This window comes from Eucyclogobius newberryi, unplaced genomic scaffold (assembly GCF_026437365.1).
Source record: "Eucyclogobius newberryi isolate DKJ021-1_F unplaced genomic scaffold, fEucNew1.0.hap1 SCAF_5, whole genome shotgun sequence".
In the NCBI taxonomy this organism is placed as follows: domain Eukaryota; kingdom Metazoa; phylum Chordata; class Actinopteri; order Gobiiformes; family Gobiidae; genus Eucyclogobius; species Eucyclogobius newberryi.
The window spans coordinates 39100566-39127574 of record NW_027316167.1 but is presented as its reverse complement, the minus strand read 5'-3'; the positions used below and the strand labels follow the sequence as shown (position 1 = coordinate 39127574).

The following is a 27009-nucleotide window of genomic DNA, read 5'->3' as shown; positions in this document are numbered from 1 at the left end:
ACTAATAATAGTGCAAATGCAGAATAGCAATTATAGAGACATACGTCTTAATCAAATGTCATATGTATTAATCTAATCTCCTTTCTCTCTCTCTCTCTGTCTATTACAGATACACTTTCCGTCCAACCCTCTGCAGACGGGGCCAAGCTTCACTACACAATGGACATCCACTTCCTCATTGCTGGCCACACCAAATTCTCCCCTGATTGCGGCTTTGGACTTATCACGCGAGCATTCATGAAGACCAGGGTTGACATTTTGGAAGACATCGCTGAGGTTAGTTTATATTATTTGACTACTGTAATGTGTAAACATTAGCCTGGCAAAACTTCAGTGTTGCTCTCTGCTTAAGATATGTTTCTTCTGTTCTCATTTTTTTACAGTGTCGCCCTTGTCATCAGGTAGTGGAAAACAGCTCTCCTGAGTCTCACCTCAATATCCCACAGCTTGTTGGAACGGCGGATGGCAAAGTGTTTGTCAAGAACTTGGACTGGCAGAAGCATCTGAGTCCCTTCTTCAGACGGCTTCCAAAGATCAAGAGTTATCAGCACTTTAGGTATTTATATTGAAACTCTCACATTGTGTTAAAAAAATAAATAGTTAATGAGTGTTTTATGTGAAATAGTTAGCCATTTCTTAAATGTCCTGTTATTTGTTTACAGCTTTGATGCCAAGAGCCGAGAGTCACAGCACAGAAGAGTGCACAGACGAAGAAGAGGATGAGGATGTGATCTCTGATGTAATTGGACTCTGGTGGTGTACATATCATATCTATTATCTCATATCTCATATATTCAAAGCCATGGACCCGTTGCATTTCGTATACCTGGCCCTGGCATCTGTTTATAAGAGTTCTTCTATTAAGAGTGTTTTTTAAACTTCCTATAAGTTATCTGTCCTTTCCCCCTGTATCTACTGCGTTGTAACATTAAAGGCTATCTTATCTTATCTTATCTTTTGTTGTTTGTGTTGCACTGAATCACCTGTGAATTATGTTTATCGACAAATGCAATGAACCCTATTCTCATTCTCATTCTGATTCTTTGATTCTATTCAGGGCCTTTTGTAAACCAAGTATTTCCATTTTAATATAGTAACTTCTAATTCTGATTCAAGTCCAGTTACCATCAATAACAACACTCCTCTTGAGTCTTCAGTGACAGCTGTAGGGGGAAGGTGCTGTCAGTGTGACAGGGGGGAGGGCTTATCTCAATGAGATGCAAATGAGCCCCCCTGTGACTCTGGGCTCACTCCGGTGAGAAACTTTGAGCCCCGTTTTCTCAGTGAAAGGTTTTGAGAGTTGTATACATTCAAATGACCACAACTTACTCAAATATTATCAGATCTACATGAGTGAGACATCATTGGAAAGCTTTGAATAACTCAAAATGTCTCCGGGTAGACATGTAACTGGTTTAGCCACGGTCAGTCACATATCCACTTGTATTTTTCCTGAAGTTATCCGATTTCGAGATATTGTCAAGTAAACTACCTACATACTTTTCGTCCGGCTCATCCGGCGCATTTCTCCGTCCATAACAAATGACCTGTTTGACTTATAAAGAATAATCATTTATTAAACTATGCTAAAAGGAAGCCTCAGAAAACATAACCTGGACAGAGTCAACTGGGGAAACCTGAAATGGCGGCATTATACGGCATTTTACAAAATGGAGTCGGTGTAAAAATACTGTGCTGAGCAGACAGCGTGGGCAGTATGAATCTTGTGTCTTACAGAAGCAGTGCAGGAGGTGTGGCTCGAAGAAGAAACGACAGATCAACCGACATTTGCATATTCATGTATCTGTGTCTGTTATACTGGGTTTCTGAGGAAATGCGTTTGTTCTTGGTTTGGCCTGCGAAGGTACCAGAACCCAGATCTGCTTTAGAATTGTACTGGTCAGGGAATAAATACTTTTACTTCTTTATACTACTAATACTTTAACTTCCTGATTCCTGGTCGTATCTCTCCTTGATGCATGAACTCGCATAGGATAGATTAAATATCCAACACTTATAAGATGGTGTTTGGCACCGATCTTTTCTTCAGACTGTTAGCTACAGAATGAGAACATCCACGAATTTTCTGTCCATGGGTTTGTTTTTTACAGCCTCCGGAAAAAAAATGTGCCGCTTCCAACGCGCTCATCCATCTTTGTTTTTAGCCACATAGCTAATGCTAATGGTGACGTAGAAGACTTTGATTGACATATTATTCTAGCCAATAAGAATAGCTTTAGAATGCGGGGTGGGACTTAGGGGTACCTTACACAGAATTGTCCCTATTCACGTGCATAAAGGCTGTCAGAGCCTAGATTTTTCGGCAGGACGCGACTACATTTTACGCATCATGTTTTCTGATTTTATTAGCCTTTTGGACGCGCATTTTGTTAGATGTTTGTATTATTATACCGATACAAAAATAAAATCTAAATATTATATATATATATATATTTTTTTTTTCCACCTTTACATGGGAAATTCAAGGGTAAACTCATATTTACACATTTTCACATACATATGTTTTTAGCAGTTATAATAGGTATTAGTGGCCTACAAAACATGTTGTACATACAAAATGTATGTTTTATGATCATAGAGGAGCTTAAATTGTGATAAAACAGTTTGGTACAGTTGGCACATATTTGGATCACTTGGTCCGAATATACTTTTTGATACAAAAAGGTCAACAGCACCAAAATGCCTGTTCTTAGAGATCTGAAACTGTACACAGTTGTTGTCAACAAGATAAACAGCATGTACAGTGAACAGCATATGCACACAATGAAGTATGTCTTGCTCAGGACCATTACAAATTGACAATATTCAGGCGAGACTAAAAAAGGATGTTTTGTTTATGTTTGGGCTTCTGTAGTGTAAGTTCTGAAGCCCTGACAGTGTTCATGTGCACATCTGCAGAAACTAGAAGGCCTAAGCTTTCTAATGATGCATCACACTTGCATGTGGGCTGTAAGATCCTCTTTTAATAAGCAATGCAATTTGGTATGTTCAACCATTGTTTTAGTTTCAAAATGCTGTGTGTTTTATTACAATCAGAATCACTGAGAAATTAGTCTTATTAGTCCGGCAGCGCGGACCGAGGGCACGTTTAATAGACACTGGCGTGTCACTATTGTGTAAATGAGACTTTCTTGGCCAGACCTGACTCACGAGTCAAAAAACACATGTGCATCATTATCTGGACCATATTTCTGTGTAAATATCTCATGTCACAATGTAACGAGCTCTGGAGCAGATGATCCTGATCAGTGGCGGCTGGTGAATTCTTTTTAGGTGGGGCTATTTAAAATTTCGTAGATGTGATTTCATGCATTCTGGTGCATTTTAGGCATACTTCTCAACCTATTTGTCATCCCAGGGGGAGGCCCGCACGAGAAAATCTGTTGCGCGATGTGGCTCTTAATTACGGTAATCGTAAAAAGCACGGCACGGTTTGCTAAAACCACACATAACTACTAATTTAACACAACAGTGTGTCATCCCAAACAAAAAATTGAATCAGCCATGCAATAGCATAGCGCTCCGTTAAGACTAGTGTGCTCACATTAAAACTAGCTAACTAGCTTGCTAGCCGGCATCACTTTGTTTAATCGGCTTTCACTCCGCTATTAACGTAAAATACCTTTCAAACTCGGTGATTGTATTCACAACTAATGTGTCCTTCTTCCTACCAAATATAATGAAACGGCATGTAGTATTGCACCGTGAGCCAAGCGGGAGTAGAGTTTTGTTCGGTTATCCTTCAATCTACTCTATGTAAACAATGACATCATGAATCCACATGGCTGAGCACAATACTAGAACTTCCTATAAATATCACAATTTCATTACCACAAAAAAATGATAGCCTGATGTATACTGTGAGTGAACCTCTGGGTGATCCTGCCATGAAGACAGAGTCCAACTATCACACGCACAATCTCGGGAAAAGGTTCTGGTGTATGTTTTCCCCTTTTCTCTCGTCTGTTGGGTTATGTTCACTTCTGGCTTGTCAGGTCCCAGTTGTTTTACAATGAGCTTTTCCTCAAAAGTTCTTCTTCAAAGTGAAGCAGATGTAAGGATTTGACTGAATTTGCGGCAAATTCATCCGACGTCGCCATTTTACACACTTCGCTGCTGGAATGAAAACATCTGTAAACAAGCAGCTGCCGCGGTGCATCTTGGTACTTTGGGGCGCTAGTCTTCAGCGCCCCAAACCCATCAAATTCCTCGACAATGATTGGCAGATGTGTATTCTTTTTTGCCTAGCAACAGGGGAGCCATTGGCTTAAATACAGCACAATGGGGCTGATCGAAACAAGCGCCCCGACAAGACAGCCTATTGGCTCCTACACCAAACATGATAAACGTTCACGTTTTAAACGTGGAACTTGAAAGTGAATGTAAATATAATTCTGGAGAGTTCTAAACCCATAAAGCAAAATCATCAATAGCATCTAATTAACACAGGTTATTTTTTCAAAATGAGAGATTATTTAAAAAATAAAATAAAATAAAAAGAGGCAGTCAGGTCAGGTGGGGCGGCGCCCCAGCGCCCCCTATGGGCGAGCCGCCACTGATCCAGATGTGAAGACGCAGGTAAATCAGCTCACACAGAGTCATCTAGGACAGAAGGGACACTAGAGACAGCTGTGATTTGTTCTAAAGCGGGTCTAAAGCAGGACTAAAGCTGCGGACAGCGGGTGCACCACGGACAGTGGGTCCGGGACAGCGGCGCCACGAGACCCCCGGTTTAAAAGACGCATCACTACTGTGTTTATTTATGTGTAAATATCTCATGTTACAACGTGGGCACCTGCGGTTTATGACAGGTATGACTGTTAGTTTATGAATAATATCATCCAGAAATGGTCATGAAGTGGCACATTTTGGAGCAGTTGATGAGCATAAAGTCAAAGCAAGAAGCAAACGCAGCATCAACCTGGACAAAGTGTCCAACCACTGGAGACGTGAGAAGGACAGAAGTGCAAAAATGTAACATTAAAGTCAAAATGTTTACATATTCTGGTGACATTTATTAAGATTTTTTATTTATGGATATTAATCATTCCATGCTGTTACTACTAGATCATTTATGGGTAGAAGAAATGCTAATAAAAAAAACGGTCCAACTCTCTTAAACTTAAACGACTTTTATGCTTCACTGAAGGAGACAAAACCTCCGGAGGACGTTCAGAAGATGCTGGTCTTGTTTGGCTCGACCTACATATGTGAGACATTCAGTGTCATGAACATGAACAAACGTCACAGATCCAGCTTCACTGACCAACACCAAAGGATCCATCCTGAGAATTGCCACAACAAAACTTACACCAGACTTTGATGCAAAACAGGGAGATCAACAACACTGTTCCCACTGAAATACAAGGTCAGTTTTCCTGCTGTGTTTATTCAACTGAAATGTAATTAAAATAATAATTATTTAATGCATTTGGAAAACAATTTGTACTTTGAGCCTTGCATTTGTTTGTTTTGTTACAAGTTACAGGTCAAATCTTGTGTGTAATTTATAGTAATTCATTAGTTCACACAAACACACCATATTTTCCTGGCCCCGCCCCTCGGCCAAATTTTAGAACCCAATGTGGCCCTAAGTCCAAAAGTTTGGGAACCACTGCTCTAAAACATTAATTCAACTAAATAAAAGTGCTCTCATATATATGTATTCGTCACCCAGTGGTTGCTATGGTAATATCCCCGTATGATGTCATCAATTACAACCAGGAAGTTGAATTTTAATGTTAATTATTATTGTTTCTTATGGAATCAACAAATTAAAAACAAAACACATGTAAAACATATAAGTTCAATCACAATAAAATAAATAAAATAAATAAAATAAATAAAATAAATAAAATAAATAAAATAAATAAAACTAAATTCTAAAATAAAAACTAAATTAAAAAAACTGGCCATGTGTCAGCTCAAAATAAATGTACAGGACAAAACTTTAGACTCCAATCCAAATTATCCCGAAATGAGTTAAGTTTAGAAGCACTTTTGGACTTGACAAATGAGAGCGATTTATAGAAGATTTTGAACTCATTTCTCCAGTGAATAAAGTTTGGGATGGACTTAAATAACCCACATTTATAAATGTAATGTTTTGCTAATAATATGAAGACCATTGTCAATAAGACTGTCGTTGGTAAAAATGCCAAACAAAATATCATTCATGGATAAATGTCTCTAATAAATCCCTTTAGACTGAATCCACTGCTGAATCCAAAAAGAAAACTGGAAGACCAGATTGATAATCTGAGGAAAGAAAGTAAAATATCATATTCTGAAGCTGTGAAGTGGTTCAAGACAACGTGTGAGGAGACATGGTGTGAGGAGACATCACGAGAAGACATGGTGTGAGGAGACATGGTGTGAGGAGACATGGTGTGAGGAGATATGGTGTGAGGAGACATGGTGTGAGAAGACATCAAGAGGAGACATGGTGTGAGGAGACATGGTGTGAGAAGACATCAAGAGGAGACATGGTGTGAGGAGACTTTGTGTGAGGAGACACCGTGAAGAGACATCATGTGAGGAGACATGGTGTGAGGAGACATCACGAGGAGACATGGTGTGAGCAGATATGGTGTGAGGAGACTTCGTGTGAGGAGACATGGTGTGAGGAGACTTCGTGTGAGGAGACTTCGTGTGAGGAGACATTGTGAGGACACATCATGTGAGGAGACATCGTGAGTGTCAAGAAATTACACATAAACCAATGCTATATTCTAAGTTGAACATAATTCAACTTAGAATATAGAACGACACAGAAACGTCAGACTTTGTGTGGCTTGCAAGGGAGAAACTGCCGGCCGGCCATCACGCTGCTGTCACAGCGCGATGGCCCTCCTCGGTCTCACAGCGTTTTCTATCTTGCAGGTGGTTTTATTTCACATTATGGATTTAGGCATAATAGGCAGGTCACATTCTCATTGGTCATCAAGGCACTTGTCTTTTACAACTGTTGGTATTTTCCTTAGAGATAAGAACATGGGGAATGTTTACCTAACTCCCCTCCCTGGGGTCCTACAGCCCTCCCTGGGGTCTCTTAGGAGACATGGTGTGAGAAGACATGGTGTGAGGAGACATCATGAGGAGACATCATTAGGAGACATGGTGTGAGGAGACATCATGAGGAGACATGGTGTGAGGAGACATCATGAGGAGACATGGTGTGAGGAGACATCTTGAGGAGACATGGTGTGAGGAGACATGGTGTGAGGAGACATAGTGTGAGGAGACATGGTGTGAGGAGACATCATGAGGAGACGTGGTCTGAGGAGACATGGTGTGAGGAGACATGGTGTGAGGAGACATCATGTGGAGACATCATGAGGAGACATCATTAGGAGACATGGTGTGAGGAGACATCATGAGGAGACATGGTGTGAGGAGACATCATGAGGAGACATGGTGTGAGGAGACATCTTGAGGAGACATGGTGTGAGGAGACATGGTGTGAGGAGACATCATGAGGAGACATCATGAGGGGACATGGTGTGAGGAGACATCATGAGGAGACATCATGAGGAGACATCATGAGGAGACATCATGAGGAGAGATGGTGTGAGGAGACATCATGAGGAGAATCATGAGGAGAGATGGTGTGAGGAGACATCATGAGGAGACATCATGAAGAGACATCATGAGGAGACATCATGAGGAGACATCATGAGGAGAGATGGTGTGAGGAGACATCATGAGGAGACATCATGAGGAGACATCATGAGGAGACATGGTGTGAACGGGGAAAGAAGAAAGGATGAATTGATCAAACTGGAGAAAAAGTGTTTCTTGGCGTTCATTACAAAGATCCTTAATTGCTCAGTCGGCCTAAATAAGAAGTGGGACAGAATGGACCTGGTCCTTGGAGCTGCTAAAAGAGTCCTAAAGGCGATGACACTGGGGAAGATCTAAACAACACCTTAAGGAGAGCTTTAGCGACCAGAACTGATCAGAGGATTTAAAGAACGACGTACATGGTTTTGTTCTGCTTTTCTTGCTCACTCTTTGTTAGAATGAACACTTAGAACTAGCACATTCTCAACAGTAGGTGGCGGTAATGCACTTTTGAAGTTTGCCAACCGTCTTAAAACCCCAAGAGGAGCGAGGGTCGCCATTGAGGGACGTGAGAGCAACGCAGCCAGAGCCGTCCAGCTCGGAGTCACTAAGAGAGAGAGAAAGTGAAACGCAAGATGAAACTAGAGAAGTGAGAAAGAAGGAGTGTGGACGTGTAGCCGCTGCGTGTAAGGGAGTGTGGACGTGTAGCCGCTGCGTGTAAGGGAGTGCGGACGTGTAGCTGCTGCGTGTAAGGGAGTGTGGACGTGTAGCCGCTGCGTGTAAGGGAGTGTGGACGTGTAGCCGCTGCGTGTAAGGGAGTGTGAACGTGTAGCCGCTGCGTGTAAGGGAGTGTGGACGTGTAGCCGCTGCGTTTAAGGGAGTGTGGACGTGTAGCCGCTGCGTGTAAGGGAGTGTGGACGTGTAGCCTCTGCGTGTAAGGGAGTGTGGACGTGTAGCCGCTGCGTGTAAGGGAGTGTGGACGTGTAGCCTCTGCGTGTAAGGGAGTGTGGACGTGTAGCCGCTGCGTGTAAGGGAGTGTGAACGTGTAGCCGCTGCGTGTAAGGGAGTGTGGACGTGTAGCCGCTGCGTGTAAGGGAGTGTGGACGTGTAGCCGCTGCGTGTAAGGGAGTGTGGACGTGTAGCCGCTGAGTGTAAGGGAGTGTGGACGTGTAGCCGCTGCGTGTAAGGGAGTGTGGACGTGTAGCCTCTGCGTGTAAGGGAGTGTGGACGTGTAGCCGCTGCGTGTAAGGGAGTGTGGACGTGTAGCCGCTGCGTGTAAGGGAGTGCGGACGTGTGGAAGCTGTGGGGGGTCTGAGTGTAAGAGTGGACAGTGTCTGAGTGAAGACATGGACCCCAAATGTCTGCATTGCTCTAGGGGCCTCGGACTGGAGCTCGAGAGGGCCCGAGACAGAAAAGGGAAGAGGTAGTTATCAAGGTGAGAATGGAGAATCGGGTTTCTTATGCAGAAGCTGTTAAAACTGTAAAGAAGCAAACAGAGACAAAACAAACGGAGACAAAACAAATGGAGACAAAACAAATGGAGACAAACCAAACAGAGACAAACCAAACAGAGACAAAACAAACGGAGACAAAACAAACAGAGACAAAGCCAAATGAAGCACAGCCTGATCCACCATTTCTTATGACCGAGAAGCAGAGTTTCACAGCTTTTATGGCGGTTGAGATTATGAACATTTCTGTGGAGCTGCAAGATCCATCTGAACGGGTCAAGGTGATATTGGATGCTGCGAAAAGACTTTGATGTGTTGGGGACGTGAGCGGGAGGAAGTGGAGAGGACCACACGGGAGGGTTTGGTCTATAACAGTGGGTGAAGGGGACGTTAGGGTGGAGTAGGGTCTGTAGGGTGCACCTTACATTTGAAATCACACTGAATACGAAGCACAAAGAAGCAATAGTTCCAGATGGTGGCGCTAATGCACGTTTTACATGTTTGCCAACCGCCATAAAAGAAGAAGAAGAAGAAGAAGAAGAAGAAGAAGAAGAAGAAGAAGAAGAAGAAGAAGAAGAAGAAGAAGAAGAAGAAGAAGAAGAAGAAGAAGAAGAAGAAGAAGAAGAAGAAGAAGAAGAAGAAGAAGAAGTAGAAAAGTAACAGAAATGAAATGAGCTTTATCCTGGACTAATGCCCCATCCATCCATCCATCCATTTTCTACCGCTTGTTCCCTTTCGGGGTCGCGGGTGACTGGAGCCTATCCCAGTGACTTCGGGCCTTAGGCGGATGCCACAGTCTGGGTTATTCTTATGGACGTCTCTTGTTCAGTTTGATCATTTTTCTAAAAGCCTCTCCAAATATATTAGAGCGTTTAAATCCATTGAGACAGAATGATCTCCATCAAACAAGTCATTTATTCACAAATGAGTCTCTGTTACTCTAGAGAGCAGCTTTATCACATCAAACTTTCTGACTCATAAGACGCACTGGCCCCCGGTATGACGCACTGGCCCCCGCTATGACGCACTGGCCCCCGGTATCACGCACTGGCCCCCGGTATGACGCACTGGCCCCGGGTATGACGCACTGGCCCCCGCTATGATGCACTGGCCCCCGCTATGACACACTGGTCCCCGCTATGACGCACTGGCCCCCGCTATGACGCACTGGCCCCCGGTATGACGCACTGTAAATGAGGCGCCAGTGCTAGGAAAAGTCCCGTATGCACCCACCCCTTAGCCCCGCCCACGTCGCTGCACTTGGCTGTGATTGTTTGAAAAAGTCAGTTGGTTCTAAAATGTCACTTTTCCAACACAGAAACATGTAAATGACAATGTGCTGCTCATTACAGTGAAATAAAACTCTTCAAATCCTGAAATCATGTCTTACTGTCACTGTTACTGAGCCGCTTTAGAGCAATGTTCAGGTTTATAGTGAACAGAATGTAAAATAAGAATCTGCTTCTGTCAGAGTTCACTGAGAGCTGAGGGAGAGAGAGACTGGATCCACCAGTTTGACCAGTTTGGAGCCACTATTTGTGCCACTTTATTTCCTCAAATGGTGATGACTGTGACGCAGATTCTGCTCAGCTTTGATTTCACATTTTAGAGACATTTATGAAGTTTTAAGAAGCAGAAAAACCTCCTCGGACTGAGAAGTGAGACCAAGAAGCGTCACAACGTGAGTGACTTTAATTCACAGCCTCTTTTATATTTCTTTATCCAGTTTCTCGTGTTGTTGTTGTTGTTGTTGTTGTTGTTTTATGGCGGTTGGCATCCGAGTGTTGCATTACCGCCAGACTTTATTCCTTAGACTGTTGTTGCTGTTGTTATGGTTTTATGGCAGTCGACAGCCGAGTGTCGCATTACCGCCAGACTTTATTCCCCAGACTTTGTCGTAGTCCTAAAAGTTGTTCTTCCAGTACTTTGACTTCCAGTGCTTTGACAAAGCCCAAGAGGTCATGAGATGCCTTTGTCATTGTATCCTATAGAAGTTCTTCCACCCCTCAGACTTTGTCTTAGTCCTTAAAAATTCTTATTCCATTGCTTTGTTGTTGTTGTTGTTTTATGGCGGTTGGCATCCGAGTGTTGCATTACCGCCAGACTTTATTCCTCAGACGTTTCGTAGTCCTCAGACTCTGTCGTAGTCCGTAAAAGTACTCCTCCCATTGCTTTGGCGTTACAAAGCCCATGAGGTCATAATGTGTTTTTGTGACTAGAATAGTTGTTGTTGTTGTTGTTGTTGTTTTATGGCGGTTGGCATCCAAGTGTTGCATTACCGCCAGACTTTATTCCTCAGACTTTGTCGTAGTCCTCAGACTCTGTCGTAGTCCGTAAAAGTACTCCTTCCATTGCTTTGGTGTTACAAAGCCCATGAGGTCATGATATGTCTTTGTGACTAGAATAGTTGTTGTTGTTTCAGACAACAACCGGCTTTATAAGTCTGAGGAATACAGTCTGGCGGTGGTGCAACACTTGGATGCCAACCACCATAAAACAACAACAACAACAACAACTGGAAGTCAAGGCACTGGAAGAAGAACTTTTAGGACTACGACAAAGTCTAAGGAATAAAGTCTGGCGGTAATGCAACACTTGGATGTCAACCGCCATAAAACAACAACAACAACAACAACAACCGGCTTTATTCCAGGGAGACTCTTCTTCATCTTCCTCTCCTTCTTTGACGTTGTTGTGTCAGAGACCAACCGGCTTTATTCCAGGGAGACTCTTCTTCACCTTCCTCGCCCTCTTTGACGTTCGGTGCTTTGGAAGTACAAAGCCCATGAGATCATGGGACGTCTTTGTTGTTTTACAAAGCCCATGAGGTCATCGGACGTCTTTGTCGTTTTATCCTTTAGAAGTCCTTCTTCCATCACTTTGGCGTTTCTAGGCCCATGAAGTCCAAGCGCGTTAGAACATCCTCTTGCTCCTCATCCTCGGCTCAGTCTCCAACACCCCCCACCTCTATAAACGTTTACCCAGCCCTGTGCTACATAAGTAAGCAACCACAGCCTGACACAAACCCTGTGACTGGATCGCCAGAACGTTCCGCAGATTGAACTCCCGCCCATTATTCCGAAACCAGAAGGCCAACCCGGCCCTTTCTCTATCATAAGCCTCACAGCAAATCAGCACATGCTCGACAGTCTCTGGCACCCGACAGTGACCACACAGACCGGTCGGATGTTTGCCTATCCTACTCAGTGACCAATTGAGTCCAGCATGGCCAATCCTCATGCGGGCGAAGGCCCTTTCCTCCCACGCGTTCCTGCCCATAGACCTGCAAGGACCCACACTACCCTGTATGTGATAGAGATGCCGTCCAGTAACACAGTGGCTCCAAAATTCCTGCCAAAGGCCGACCACATGACTCTTGATAACGGGCTTGATTTCAGATTTGCTTAACTCAACCGCCACATCAATTGATGGCCGCCTAAGGGAACGTTTAGCCAGTGTATCAGCCATTTCGTTACCATCCACCCCCACATGCGCAGGGACCCAAATGAAGGAAACCCTCACATCCTTCCTGGACAGGGAGAGCATCAGACAGAAGATGCCATTCAACACATCCTGTCTGCAATCCGATTTCCCAGATGTAATGCTTTGCAATGCAGAAAGGCTGTCAGAGGCCACCACAATGCCGCAACACTGCAAAGCAGATTCCGCCCATTCCAATGCCAACCGTATCGCTATGAGTTCCGACGTGAAAACAGAAAGGCGATCTGTCAACCTCTTCTTGACCGCCAGCCCCAGGTCAGGCACAAAATAAGCAGCGCCAGTACGCCCACTCTCAGGATCCCTAGACCCGTCGGTATAAATAAACACATCACCTGAGTGCCTATCGATGACCGCTTGAACGGCAAACTGCGGTGCCCTCCCAGCGACTCCTCTAAGCTTGCCATGCAAGCTAACATCAACAGGAGCCGGGACAAACTTCCACGGAGCTATAGCAGACAAAGCCACCGACGGGCTCACACGCAGATCACCAACCCCCGCAAGCCGCGCCTTCGCATTTCCTACCTGGCTAAAAACCATACTGCCAGCCTCATTCTGCCCCCCATCAACCCTGAGAAAGTCCCTCACCGGGTGAGAGCTCGTATGACCTTGCACATTCACCCAGTAAGCCAACAGAAGTTCTAGCCTCCGGAGCCGTAACGGCAATTCCCCCAACTCAACCTGCAGCGCCGAGACAGGGGAGGTCCTAAAAGCCCTACAGCAGATGCACAAGGCCTGGGCTTGCTCCACATCAAGCTTCTTTAAGTTAGTCTCAGCCGCAGACATGTAGGCTATACAGCCATAATCAATAGCCGCCCTCATGATGGCCCGATAAATACCCAGGAGCGACCTTCTGCTGGCCCCCCAGTCCTGGCCGGATAGACAACGAAGCAAGTTATTCACCCTTTTGCATTTACCACTGACCTCATCAATGTGCTGACGCCAACTAAGCCTCTCGTCAAAGGTGACCCCCAAGAACCTCACCTCCCTGACCTGTTCGAGTACCTGCCCATGCAGTCGAAGGGAGACGTCCCTATGCCCATTGAAGAAACAGATGACTTGAGACTTCCGTACGGACAGTTTAAACCCCCACTTCAGGGTCCACTGCTCCACCTGCTGTATTGCCCTTTGTAGTTTCGTCTCGTAAAACCGGAGATTCCTCCCTCTCACCCATAGAGCGCCATCATCAGCATTAAGGCTCCTCCCAACAGACCCATCCACGTCGTCAAAGATGTCCTTAATCATAACATTGAACAAGATACACACACACTCCCCTGCGGGATCCCATTCTCTACCTCATAGACCCCAGAGTAAGCAGCGCCCACTCTGGTTTGAATACGCCGGCCAGACAGAAAGCTCCGGACCCAGTTAAACAGTTTACCCTTCACACCACACTTCCGCAGCTTAATGAGGAGCCCATCCTTCCAAACCATATCGTACGCCTTCTCCACATCAAAGAGCACCGCAATAACCTTTTCTTTCTGAGCCCTGGCCAGCTGGATATCAGATTCCAAACACAACACGGAATCCATGGTGTTCCTGCCCCTATGGAAACCACTCTGGTGCGCGGGAAGCAAACCCTGACTCTCCAAGAAGTAATCCAACCGCTCGGTAACCATGCGCTCCATCGTTTTCCCGAGCTGCGACGTCAAGGCAATCGGCCTATAACTTGAAGGGTCAGACGCTGGCCTACCCGGCTTCAGAACCGGCACCACCATAGACTGTTTCCACGCAGATGGAACACAACCTGAATCCCAAACACGGTTGAAAAGACCCAGGACTAGCCCAAGCGTGTCATCAGTCAAATGAGAGAGCATGTCATAGCACACCTCATCTTTACCCGGGGCTGTCTGTTTCGCCTTAGAAAGTGCTCTCCTTAGCTCAAACAAACTAAACGGAAGGTCAAGGTCATCTTGAGTCGAAGGCTGGTGCCCAATCAGCTCAGAATTCTGGGCCAAAGTACTCTCCCTATAGTGCCTTTCTGCAGGTGAGAGATTGTCAGAGCTGTGCACCGACACAAAGGTGCTGGCCAACAGTTCAGCTTTGTCAACGTCGCTGACTGCTTCAACACCATTCTGTATTAGGACCGGGGTCCCGTGACGGCGCTCAACTCCATGCATCCGCTTAATCATCCCCCAAACATCCCCGAGACGCGTTTCTCTCCCAATTTTGGAACAATACCCCCTCCAACAGGCACTCTTGGCCGTTCTTACAGTTTTCCGCACAACAGCGCGGGTCCTCTTGTAGTCAATGAGGGCACCCTCAGTGTGGGTAACCCTTAGCAAGATCCCAGTGGGGACCTCCCCCTGGCCGCGGGCAACGCTGCCCCCTCCCCTGTCGCCTAGGTCACCAGCAGCACTGGCAGCCCGCACTGCATCCACCTTCACCTGACTACCAGACACCTTCTTGACCGCATCCGCGTAGGATATGCCTTGAGAGGCTCTAACTTTTTGCACCTCAGCAGCCCTCTTGCTGAACACGCATCCCCCCTAGGCAGAGCTATGCTCTCCCCCACAGTTACAGCACTTGAGTTTTGCTCCTTCGTCACACTTCCCATACTCGTGGTCTCCCGCACATTTACCACACCTCTGCTTCCCTCTACAGACCGCTGCAATATGCCCAAAGCGCTGGTACTTGAAGCAACGCAGGGGCGGCGGAACATATGGGCGTACGCCATAGCGCATGTACCCAACGCACACCACACGAGGCAGGATCTCACCTTCAAATCTAATCATTATCGACAGGCTGTCACACCTTACCCCATCCCGGGTCACCTTCAACCGCCTAGCATGCACCACCTTAGCTCCAGTCAAATTCTCCTTTATGTCATCCACAGATGTCGTCGTAGGGACGCCTACGATAACTCCCCTGACCGTGCCTCTTACAGCATCAGACAAGAATGTCGCCTTCCTTTGCTGAGCCACGTCCTTGCACACGACCAGCAGCGAGCCATCCCTAAGGACACTCGCATGCTTGACCACTCCCACAGCTACAGTCAGGCATTATCCTGCGCGAGCTTTATGAACACCTTACACGCTGAACTCACATCCCCGATATCTGTAACCCCCCCACCCTGCTCCTCACTGAGAGAGTCCTCAATAGACGAGCAAGAGGACGCCCTACGCTGCACAGGACCAGTGGCTCCAGGGGAGTCCTCCCCGCTGTTCATATCGTCACCGACCAGGTCACTCATCCTCTTCCTCTTTCTCGTCATACGGACCGAGGCGTTCCTTTATGTTGCATAATATCCAAACAATGCTCAATAATCCACCGTCAGCGTTGTTGTTGTTGTTGTTGTTGTTTTATGGCGGTTGGCATCCGAGTGTTGCATTACCGCCAGACTTTATTCCTCAGACGTTTCGTAGTCCTCAGACTCTGTCGTAGTCCGTAAAAGTACTCCTCCCATTGCTTTGGCGTTACAAAGCCCATGAGGTCATGATGTGTTTTTGTGACTAGAACAGTTGTTGTGTCAGAGACCAACCGGCTTTATTCCAGGGAGACTCTTCTTCACCTTCCTCGCCCTCTTTGACGTTCGGTTGTTGTTGTTGTTGTTGTTGTTTTATGGCGGTTGGCATCCGAGTGTTGCATTACCGCCAGACTTTATTCCTCAGACGTTTCGTAGTCCTCAGACTCTGTCGTAGTCCGTAAAAGTACTCCTCCCATTGCTTTGGCGTTACAAAGCCCATGAGGTCATGATGTGTTTTTGTGACTAGAATAGTTGTTGTGTCAGAGACCAACCGGCTTTATTCCAGGGAGACTCTTCTTCACCTTCCTCGCCCTCTTTGACGGTCGGTGCTTTGGGAAGTACAAAGCCCATGAGCTCCACACTTGGAACCCATTCATATGACATATATACTTGTACCACTGTGTTTATGTGTCATTGTTTTCAAAGCCCATGGGATCAAAGCGGAAAGAATGAACTCGGCTCCACTCCAGGGAGACTCCTCCCCACCCTCCTCGCCCTCCTTGACGTTCGGCGCCCCGGAAGCACAAAGCCCATGAGATCATGGGACGTCTTTGTTGTTTTACAAAGCCCATGAGGTCATGGGACGTCTTTGTCGTTTTATCCCTTAGAAGTCCTTCTTCCATCACTTTGGCGTTTCTAGGCCCATGAAGTCCAAGCGCGTTAGAACATCCTCTTGCTCCTCATCCTCGGCTCAGTCTCCAACACCCCCCACCTCCACAAACGTCCACCCAGCCCTGTGCCACATAAGCAAGCAACCACAGCCTGACACAAACCCCGTGACTGGATCGCCAGAACGCTCCGCAGACTGAACTCCCGCCCACCATTCCGAAACCACAAGGCCAACCCGGCCCTTTCCCCATCATAAGCCCCACAGCAAATCAGCACATGCTCGACAGTCTCTGGCACCCGACAGCGACCACACAGACCGGTCGGATGCCTGCCCATCCTACCCAGTGACCAATTGAGTCCAGTATGGCCAATCCTCATGCGGGCGAAGGCCCCCTCCTCCCACGCGTTCCCGCCCATAGACCCGCAAGGACCCACACCACCCTGTATGCGATAGAGATGCCGTCCAGCAACACAGTGGCTCCAAAACTCCCGCCAAAGGCCGACCACATGACTCTTGACAACAGGCCCGATTTCAGATCTGCCCAACTCAACCGCCACATCAATTGATGGCCGCCGAAGGGAACGTTCAGCCAGTGCATCAGCCATTTCGCCACCATCCACCCCCACATGCGCAGGGACCCAAACGAAGGAAACCCCCACATCCTTCCTGGACAGGGAGAGCACCAGACAGAAGACGCCACTCAACACATCCTGTCCGCAATCCGATCTCCCAGATCTAATGCCCTGCAATGCAGAAAGGCTGTCAGAGGCCACCACAATGCCGCAACACCGCAAAGCAGATTCCGCCCATTCCAACGCCAACCGCATCGCTACAAGTTCCGACGTGAAAACAGAAAGGCGATCTGTCAACCTCTTCCCGACCGCCAGCCCCAGGTCAGGCACAAAACAAGCGGCGCCAGCACGCCCACTCTCAGGATCCCCAGACCCGTCGGCACAAACAAACACATCACCCGAGTGCCCATCGATGAGCGCTTGAACGGCAAACCGCGGTGCCCTCCCAGCGACCCCTCCAAGCCTGCCATGCAAGCCAACATCAACAGGAGCCGGGACAAACTTCCACGGAGCCACAGCAGACAAAGCCACCGACGGGCTCACACGCAGATCACCAACCCCCGCAAGCCGCGCCTTCGCATCTCCCACCTGGCCGAAAACCACACCGCCAGCCTCACTCTGCCCCCCATCAACCCTGAGAAAGTCCCTCACCGGGTGAGAGCCCGCATGACCTTGCACATTCACCCAGCAAGCCAACAGAAGTTCCAGCCCCCGGAGCCGCAACGGCAATTCCCCCAACTCAACCTGCAGCGCCGAGACAGGGGAGGTCCCAAAAGCCCTACAGCAGATGCGCAAGGCCTGGGCTTGCTCCACATCAAGCTTCCCTAAGTTAGTCTCAGCCGCAGACATGTAGGCTATACAGCCATAATCAATAGCCGCCCTCATGACGGCCCGATAAATACCCAGGAGCGACCTTCTGCTGGCCCCCCAGTCCTGGCCGGATAGACAACGAAGCAAGTTATTCACCCTTTTGCATTTACCACTGACCTCATCAATGTGCCGACGCCAACTAAGCCTCTCGTCAAAGGTGACCCCCAAGAACCTCACCTCCCTGACCTGTTCGAGCACCTGCCCATGCAGTCGAAGGGAGACGTCCCTATGTCCATTGAAGAAACAGATCACTTGAGACTTCCGTACGGACAGTTTAAACCCCCACTTCAGGGTCCACTGCTCCACCTGCTGTATTGCCCTTTGCAGTTTCGCCTCGTAAAACCGGAGATTCCTCCCTCTCACCCATAGAGCGCCATCGTCAGCATAAAGGCTCCTCCCAACAGACCCATCCACGTTGTCAAAGATGTCCTTAATCATAACATTGAACAAGATAGGGCTACACACACTCCCCTGCGGGATCCCATTCTCCACCCCATAGACCCCAGAGTAAGCAGCGCCCACTCTGGTTTGGATACGCCGGCCAGACAGAAAGCTCCGGACCCAGTTAAACAGTTTACCCTTCACACCACACTTCCGCAGCTTAATGAGGAGCCCATCCTTCCAAACCATATCGTACGCCTTCTCCACATCAAAGAGCACCGCAATAACCTTTTCTTTCTGAGCCCTGGCCAGCTGGATATCAGATTCCAAACACAACACGGAATCCATGGTGTTCCTGCCCCTACGGAAACCACTCTGGTGCGCGGGAAGCAAACCCTGACTCTCCAAGAAGTAATCCAACCGCTCGGTAACCATGCGCTCCATCGTTTTCCCGAGCTGCGACGTCAAGGCAATCGGCCTATAACTTGAAGGGTCAGACGCTGGCCTACCCGGCTTCAGAACCGGCACCACCGTAGACTGTTTCCACGCAGATGGAACACAACCTGAATCCCAAACACGGTTGAAAAGACCCAGGACTAGCCCAAGCGTGTCATCAGTCAAATGAGAGAGCATGTCATAGCACACCTCATCTTTACCCGGGGCTGTCTGTTTCGCCTTAGAAAGTGCTCTCCTTAGCTCAAACAAACTAAACGGAAGGTCAAGGTCATCATGAGTCGAAGGCTGGTGCCCAATCAGCTCAGAATTCTGGGCCAAAGTACTCTCCCTGTAGTGCCTTTCCGCAGGTGAGAGATTGTCAGAGCTGTGCACCGACACAAAGGTGCTGGCCAACAGTTCAGCTTTGTCAACGTCGCTGACTGCTTCAACACCATTCAGTATTAGGACCGGGGTCCCACGACGGCGCTCAACCCCATGCATCCGCTTAATCATCCCCCAAACATCCCCGAGACGCGTTTCTCTCCCAATTTTGGAACAATACCGCCTCCAATAGGCACTCTTGGCCGTTCTCACAGTTTTCCGCACAACAGCGCGGGCCCTCTTGTAGTCAATGAGGGCACCCTCAGTGTGGGCAACCCTTAGCCGGCGAAACGCCGCATTTCTCGCCCTAACAGCATGACCACATGCTTCAGTCCACCACGGCACCCGCTTCCTATGTCCACTACCACCACTCTTAGGAATCGTGCCTACCGCTGACTGCGTGATGAGCGAGACAATTGCACTATTGAGATCATCCACCTGAGTCAATCCTCCTTCCTGCAGAACCCTAGAACCATCATCAGCTTTCCTCAGGAAAGCCCCCCAGTTCGCCCTTGCCAACTGCCACCTCTGGATCCTCGTCCCCCTGACCACACAGCTCCCAAAGCCAATCACGGTGCGGACTAGATAGTGATCGCTACCAAAAGAAAGATTACCAAGAACCTCCCAACTACAAACACCAGCTAACTCCTTGGACACAAGTGTAAGATCTATTGCACTTTCCGCACCGGTCCCCATATCATAGCGGGTCCCACCCCCATCATTCAGACAAACCAACTCCCTTTGATTGATAAAACCCTCTACCACCTGCCCATACCTATCGGTACCACTACCGCCCCACAAAGCGCTATGCGCATTAAAATCCCCACACCACACGGCCTTTCCCCGAACATCCTTACCGATACTATGTAAGGACTCTAGCGTTAACTCACCACACGGATTATAAAGGTTAACCACAGTAACAGCTTCACCACCCAGCCAGACCCTCACCGCCAGGGCCTCCGGCGCTTTACTCACACTGACAACAACGTAATTTAGGTCATCTCGGACAAACACAGCCACACCTCCGCCTCTACCCTGCTCCCTATCATTCCTAACACACACATACCCTTGTATCCCAAAACCCCACCTAGGTCGTAACCAAGTCTCCTGCACGCACATAACGTGAGGCTTGTTCAACAAGGTAGAGACAAAATGCTTAAATTCCTGGCCATTAGCACGAAGACTACGCGCATTCCATTGCAAGACAACCACCGCCATTATGAGCCCCCGGAACCTGACGGCGCATCGGGAGCCCCCCCACTCCCACTGCCAGAATGGGGCAGGGCGCCCTCCCGCAGCGCATCCTCTATCTCCGTCCACTCGGGGCCCCCAGCTCCAAAGTACTTCCCTGCAGCCTTAGCGATGATCTTAGTCTTTTCGGATCTCTTCTTGGTTTGCCCAGTACAGTTAATCACTTCCACTATAAAGAGGAAGAAATCTTTCCTCTTCACAACCAGTACATCCTCCGCACCCACAGGGCCTCTGCCCGTGGAAGCCACACTCACGGGCATCCCAGTGGGGACCTCCCCCTGGCTGCGGGCAACGCTGCCCCCTCCCCTGTCGCCTAGGACACCAGCAGCACTGGCAGCCCCCACTGCATCCACCGTCACCTGACTACCAGACACCTTCTTGACCGCATCCGCGTAGGATATGCCTTGAGAGGCTCTAACTTTTTGCACCTCCGCAGCCCTCTTGCTGAACACGCATCCCCCGTAGGCAGAGCTATGCTCTCCCCCACAGTTACAGCACTTGAGTTTTGCTCCGTCGTCACACTTCCCATACTCGTGGTCTCCTGCACATTTACCACACTTCTGCTTCCCTCTACAGACCGCTGCAATATGCCCAAAGCGCTGGCACTTGAAGCAACGCAGGGGCGGCAGAACATATGGGCGTACGCCATAGCGCATGTACCCAACGCACACCACACGAGGCAGGATCCCACCTTCAAATCTAATCATTATCGACAGGCTGTCACACCTTACCCCATCCCGGGTCATCTTCAACCGCCTAGCATCCACCACCTTAGCTCCAGTCAAATTCTCCTTTATGTCATCCACAGATGTCGTCGTAGGGACGCCTACTATAACTCCCCTGACCGTGCCTCTTACAGCATCAGACACAAGAATGTCCTTCCCCCCCAGACACTTAGCTTCAATCGCCTTCCTTTGCTGAGCCACGTCCTTGCACACAACCAGCAGCGAGCCATCCCTAAGGACACTCGCATGCTTGACCACTCCCACAGCTACAGTCAGGCTCCTTGTCAACGCCATCGGATCCCACCCCTTAAAGGACGCATTATCCTGCGCGAGCTTTATGAACACCTTACACTCTGAACTCACATCCCCGACATCTGCAACCCCCCCGCCCTGCTCCTCACTGAGAGAGCCCTCCATAGACGAGCAAGAAGACGCCCTACGCTGCACAGGATCAGTGGCTCCAGGGGAGTCCTCCCCGCTGTTCATATCGTCACCGACCAGGTCACGCTTCCTCTTCTTCTTCCCCATCATACGGACCGAGGCGTTCCTCTATGTTGTCGTAATATCCAAACTGTTGTCGTTGTAGTTTTTTATGGCAGTTGGCATCCAAGTGCACGAGGTATTGTTCGTTGTTGTGTTGTTGTTGTTGTTCGGCAGTTGGCATCCAAGTGCACGAGGTATTGTTCGTTGTTGTGTTGTTCTCGGTGCTTTGGAAGTACAAAGCCCATGAGATCATGGGACATCTTTGTTGTTTTACAAAGCCCATGAGGTCATGGGACGTCTTTGTCGTTTTATCCTTTAGAAGTCCTTCTTCCATAGCGTGTATCTTCACAACAACTATTCTAGTCACAAAGACATATCATGACCTCATGGTCTAAAGCAATGGGAGGAGTACTTTTACGGACTACGACAGAGTCTGAGGACTACGAAACGTCTGAGGAATAAAGTCTGGCGGTAATGCAACACTCGGATGCCAACCGCCATAAAACAACAACAACAACAACAACAACAACAACAACAACCAAAGCAATGGGAGGAGTACTTTTACGGACTACGACAGAGTCTGAGGACTACGAAACGTCTGAGGAATAAAGTCTGGCGGTAATGCAACACTCGGATGCCAACCGCCATAAAACAACAACAACAACAACAACAACATCTTCTGGTGTTGTTGTTGTTGTTGTTGTTGTTGTTGTTTTATGGCGGTTAGATCTTGTGTTCTAAAACACAAATGTAAGAGCTTTAAAGAGCTTTAAAGAGCTTTAAAGAGCTTTAAAGAGCTTTTAAGTGCTTTTGTAACGCGGAAGTTTAACAGAGACAAACTGAGCTTTATCCTGGAAAGTCTGAGGAATAAAGTCTGGCGGTAATGCAACAATTGGATGCCAACTGCCATAAAACAACAACAACAACAACAACAACAACAACATCTATAGGATACAATAACAAAGGCATCTCATGACCTCTTGGGCTTTGTCAAAGCACTGGAAGTCAGGGCACTGGAAGAGGAACTTTTAGGACTACGACAAAGTCTAAGGAATAAAGTCTGGCGGTAATGCAACACTCGGATGCCAACCGCCATAAAACAACAACAACAACAACAACAACAACTAATGCCACAGTCTGGGTTATTCTTATGGACGTCTCTTGTTCAGTTTGATCATTTCTCTAAAAGCCTCTCCAAATATATTAGAGCGTTTGAATCCATTGAGACGGAATGATCTCCATCAGAGTCAATTTATTCTAGATTTGATGATTATTGATGAGGTCAAACAAGTCTTTTATTCACAAATGAGTCTCTGTTACTCTAGAGAGCAGCTTTATCACATCAAACTTTCTGACTCCTAAAGTACATTTAATGTGACACAAAAAGCCAGATTAAAGGCACTTTACATTGTATTTAAATGACTTAATTCTATATGTGACCACTGTGTTTCCCATGAATAAAGGAAACTTTAGTGTGAGTAAAGTGAGCTCAGTCTCAGTCACTGTTTCCTGTGCTTTTCCTCAGGTCCATGATGAGTGACTCTGTGAAGGAGCCGCCTCCAGGGGGCAGCACTGATCCACGGTGAGTCTGACTGTTCACACTTTAGACAGTTACAGTTCGGTGAAGCAGCAGCAGGTTTAAGAACAGCTGTGACTGTGTTTTACAGGTCCAGACCCACCAATCTGTCCTTAAAGAGTGACCGCTCCAGACGTCTACCTCCAGCGTTTAAAGAACCAGGACCAGATTCAGAGTAAGACCCCAGAACCTTCTCATGTGCAGTTCAGAGTTCCTATAACCATAAGAGAGAGAGAGTGGAGGAGAGACAGTGACACTTTTACTACAAATTAATGTAATTTATACCAAACTCTCATTATTGTTGTGTATTTTAGGTTAATTTAGGCATTTATAGTAAAAGTGCATGTGTTTTATTTGATCAGTTTATAATCTCTGGAGGCTGTGGGGGGCGTGAACAATCCCCAAAAGGGATCGCAGCAGAAACAGTTTGAGAAGCTCTGGTGTATGGACTGGATGATTAAAACCTTCTGCTGTTTATTCTGTGACTGAGCTGATGTTTCCAGGTCCAGACAGGGCCACCTGTCCTTAAAGAGTGACCGCTCCAGACGTGAACCTCCAGAGTTTAAAGAACCAGGACCAGATTCAGAGTAAGTCCCTCAAGAACCGTCTCCAAATCCTGTTTCTTTAAAGACGTTTTTATCAGTGGATTTTTCATTCTGCTCCTGTCGCTCCTGTCGCTCCTGTCGAGGGTTTGTTGGCTCTGATGTTCTGCAGTGGACAGAGTGTAATGTTGTATCATTGGTTTGTTTGTCCCACAGAGAGGAGAGCGCAGAGGGCCCCAGAGGAGACTGTGACCTGGACTCTGTTTTCAAGGTTTGTACCAAAAGCGTCACATGGTCAGAAACATCTAGAGGAGATTCCACCTGCAGAGTGGATCCCAGGGCCTGACCTGCTCCTCTGTGTTCTCTGTGTTTCAGCGTCTGGAGGAGCAGGTCCTGGATTATGTCAAACAGCAGCTGCAGAGGCTCCACAGGCTCCTGGCCTCAGATTACCCAGAATGCTCTGAGAGTGAGGAGGAGGAGCCGAGCAGAGAGGCGGTTCTGAACATCACCCTGGACTTCCTGAGGAGGATGGACCAGGAGCAGCTGGTCCAGCGTCTGCAGAACAGTAAAGCCACGTTTCCACTGATGCTAACGACTATGTTGAGCCTTAGCAACACAAAGCTAGCAAAGCACGTTAGCAACAGCTGTTTCCTGTTTATGGTCTCGCTTTGTCAAGAGCCACGATCTGATATTTCCAGGTCATAAAGCGTCTGACATGATCCAAAGCCAAAGCACGACATAAAGAGAGGTTCAAACGCGGCGTAGAGGCTTTGAGAGAAGTCAAACACTACATTTTGGGGGCTGAACACCTAAGTACTGAGAGTGAGCTTTTACACTTGGCTTTTAGCTCATTTGCTATTTCGAGCCCTGTAAATGTATTTTAAAAGGTATAATTCAGGTTTTAGATTTGATGTTGTATTTGTTATATTTGTGTAACATCTAATACGGACGTTACAAAGCACTAACAGTTCTAAAGCACTCCAAACCGGTCTGAGGGGCCAGGGCCAGTCCAAACGTGGCTTAAGAACTCTGTGAAGGTGTGAGGGTCTTGGGTCCAGCTACAACAGTGTGTGGCAGCCCCTTAAAGCTCCTTTAAAGTGGAGCTAACCTAAATCAAACACTATTCTAGTCCCTGTGGTGTTTGAAGTGTCTATAATCCCTCAGAGCGTGGACTTGACTCACCTGAAAGCAGCACGTGTCGTGAGACAAACAAGCTGTGATTCCTTTAGATATTAGGTTTTGTCCCGGCGGAGCAGCCGAACTGTCCACCAGAGACATCAGGACCCTCTGTGTGTTGGACAGTCAGGTGACGAGAGGAGCGGAGCTCCAAATGCACCTCTCTTCTGTTGTAATAGGAATAGAGAAACTGAATTGTCCTTTGATGGGGAAATTTGCCTTTGTTTTCACCCAAACTATTAAAAACATACAAGATCCAAATATCACACTCAACATTTCATTATGCTAACCCTAACCCATTATAACTTTATTTGCACCACAAGTAACAACGAAGAATACACATATGCCAAGAATTTGTAGACAACATGAAATCCCTGTTTATTTTAAACCAGGCAAAACTTTAAGACAAAAATTGGTTCATCCTAAGGATAAGATGCAACACAAAAACAGAGAAATGTAGTTTATTCTGTCCAATGCAGTGAAAGAAAATTGTGAAGATTGCCACATAGTGAGACTAAAGAGCCACATAGTGAGACTAAAGAGCCACATAGTAAGACTAAAGAGCCACATAGTGAGACTAAAGAGCGCCACATAGTGAGACTAAAGAGCCACATAGTGAGTGTAGGGTCTCAAACTACATGTATTCAGTTTATGATTAAGGGAGATTTCTTAGCAAAAACGAGACAAGACGGGGCACCAGGGTTAAACCCAAAGAGCTAAGATACGGTCCTTAATCGCGCTCGTTAAAAAGGTCTGAAGGGTGTTTCACGATTCAGGGACTTACACATAGTCTATTCAAACAAACAATAGTCAATAACTCTTTCGTGTAGTTTATTTATCAAAAGGGTAATCAAAAAGGGCACCGGAGCAGAAATGCACACAGGTAAATCACAGGTGTTATATCAGATTTAACAGCAGATTTCATGCAGATAATGTTAAACCAGGGTTTTGCCTTTGATAACCAAACGTGTCTATGCTAATCTATATCAAAAAGAGGGAAAGTGAGAAGCTAAAGGGAGGAGGAACAGCTGAGCTCTACCCAAATCACGCCACAAAAGGAACCGCACTCTGAACTCGGCTTACGGTTCTGTAGAGACTCGGTCCGACTGGTCCTTGTCCGCGGACGAGGTCCGTGACGAGGTCCGTAGCGAGGCGTCGCGTGGAGCGGTGTGGCGGCGAAGGTTCGTGAAGCGGGCGGCGGCCGTGGAGCTGTGTGCTGGCCGTGGAGCTGTGTGCTGGCCGTGGAGCTGTGTGCTGGCCGTGGAGCTGTGTGCTGGCCGTGGAGCTGTGTGCTGGCCGTGGAGCGAGGAAGGCAGCGGCGGCTGTGAGGTCCTTGGCAACGGAGGCGATATCCGAGAGTTCCTTAGCGGTAGAACGCTTTAGCGGTGTGTTAGCTCCTCACGCGGCCTTTACTCAGATGAGAACGTAGCGCTGATCCACGTAAACGGCGTAGATTACTTCAAAAAGGAAAAGAAACGAAGTAGCAAAGAAAGTCTCTGTCCGGTTTAGCGCTTAAGCTTAGTTCCAGGTAGTTCCAGGTGGTTTCAGGTGGTTTCAGAGTCCAGGGCTGGCATGGCCTTGTCGACCACGTGACGGACGGATTTTGTTGAGACAAAGGAAAAGTGAAAGGCTCGTCCGTGGAGACGGCTTCCAAGAGAGAAGAGAAGAGAAGAGTTTCTAGCTTGGAGCGTCCTTTTGATACCTGGCCCGCAGGGCATGCTGGGAGCGAAAGGGGCGGGCGCTACAGCGAAAACTTCCTGGCCGAGAAAATAAAACTCGAGTAACGTAAATAATAATGGCAAAAACATTGAACCCTGTTTTAACATTTACACGTTAAACACTTTTGGCAGTTTGTGCACATTATTTCTTGAGGTAGATACATTTTACATCTTCTTTCACCTGTGATGGGCGCTCGAGTTAAAACATTGGGAATATAAAACCTTAACAGTGGAAAAATACGTAACACAAGGTGAAACATGCGGTGTATGGAGTTGATTCAGACAAACAT

At 47.4% G+C, this 27009-nt stretch overlaps 1 protein-coding gene across 1 annotated transcript in view; it reads left to right on the top strand.

The window, feature by feature from the left end:
• Positions 1-17235: 17235 nt before the first annotated feature.
• LOC140380755 (NACHT, LRR and PYD domains-containing protein 12-like) overlaps positions 17236-27009 on the top strand; it is a 51376-nt gene continuing 41602 nt past the window's right edge. The window contains exons 1-7 of the mRNA XM_072464655.1: positions 17236-17370; positions 17497-17651; positions 23233-23289; positions 23375-23458; positions 23787-23870; positions 24042-24096; positions 24153-24390. Of these exons, the coding sequence (XP_072320756.1) occupies positions 17236-17370; positions 17497-17651; positions 23233-23289; positions 23375-23458; positions 23787-23870; positions 24042-24096; positions 24153-24390 (808 nt within the window). The remainder of the gene's footprint in view (positions 17371-17496; positions 17652-23232; positions 23290-23374; positions 23459-23786; positions 23871-24041; positions 24097-24152; positions 24391-27009) is intronic.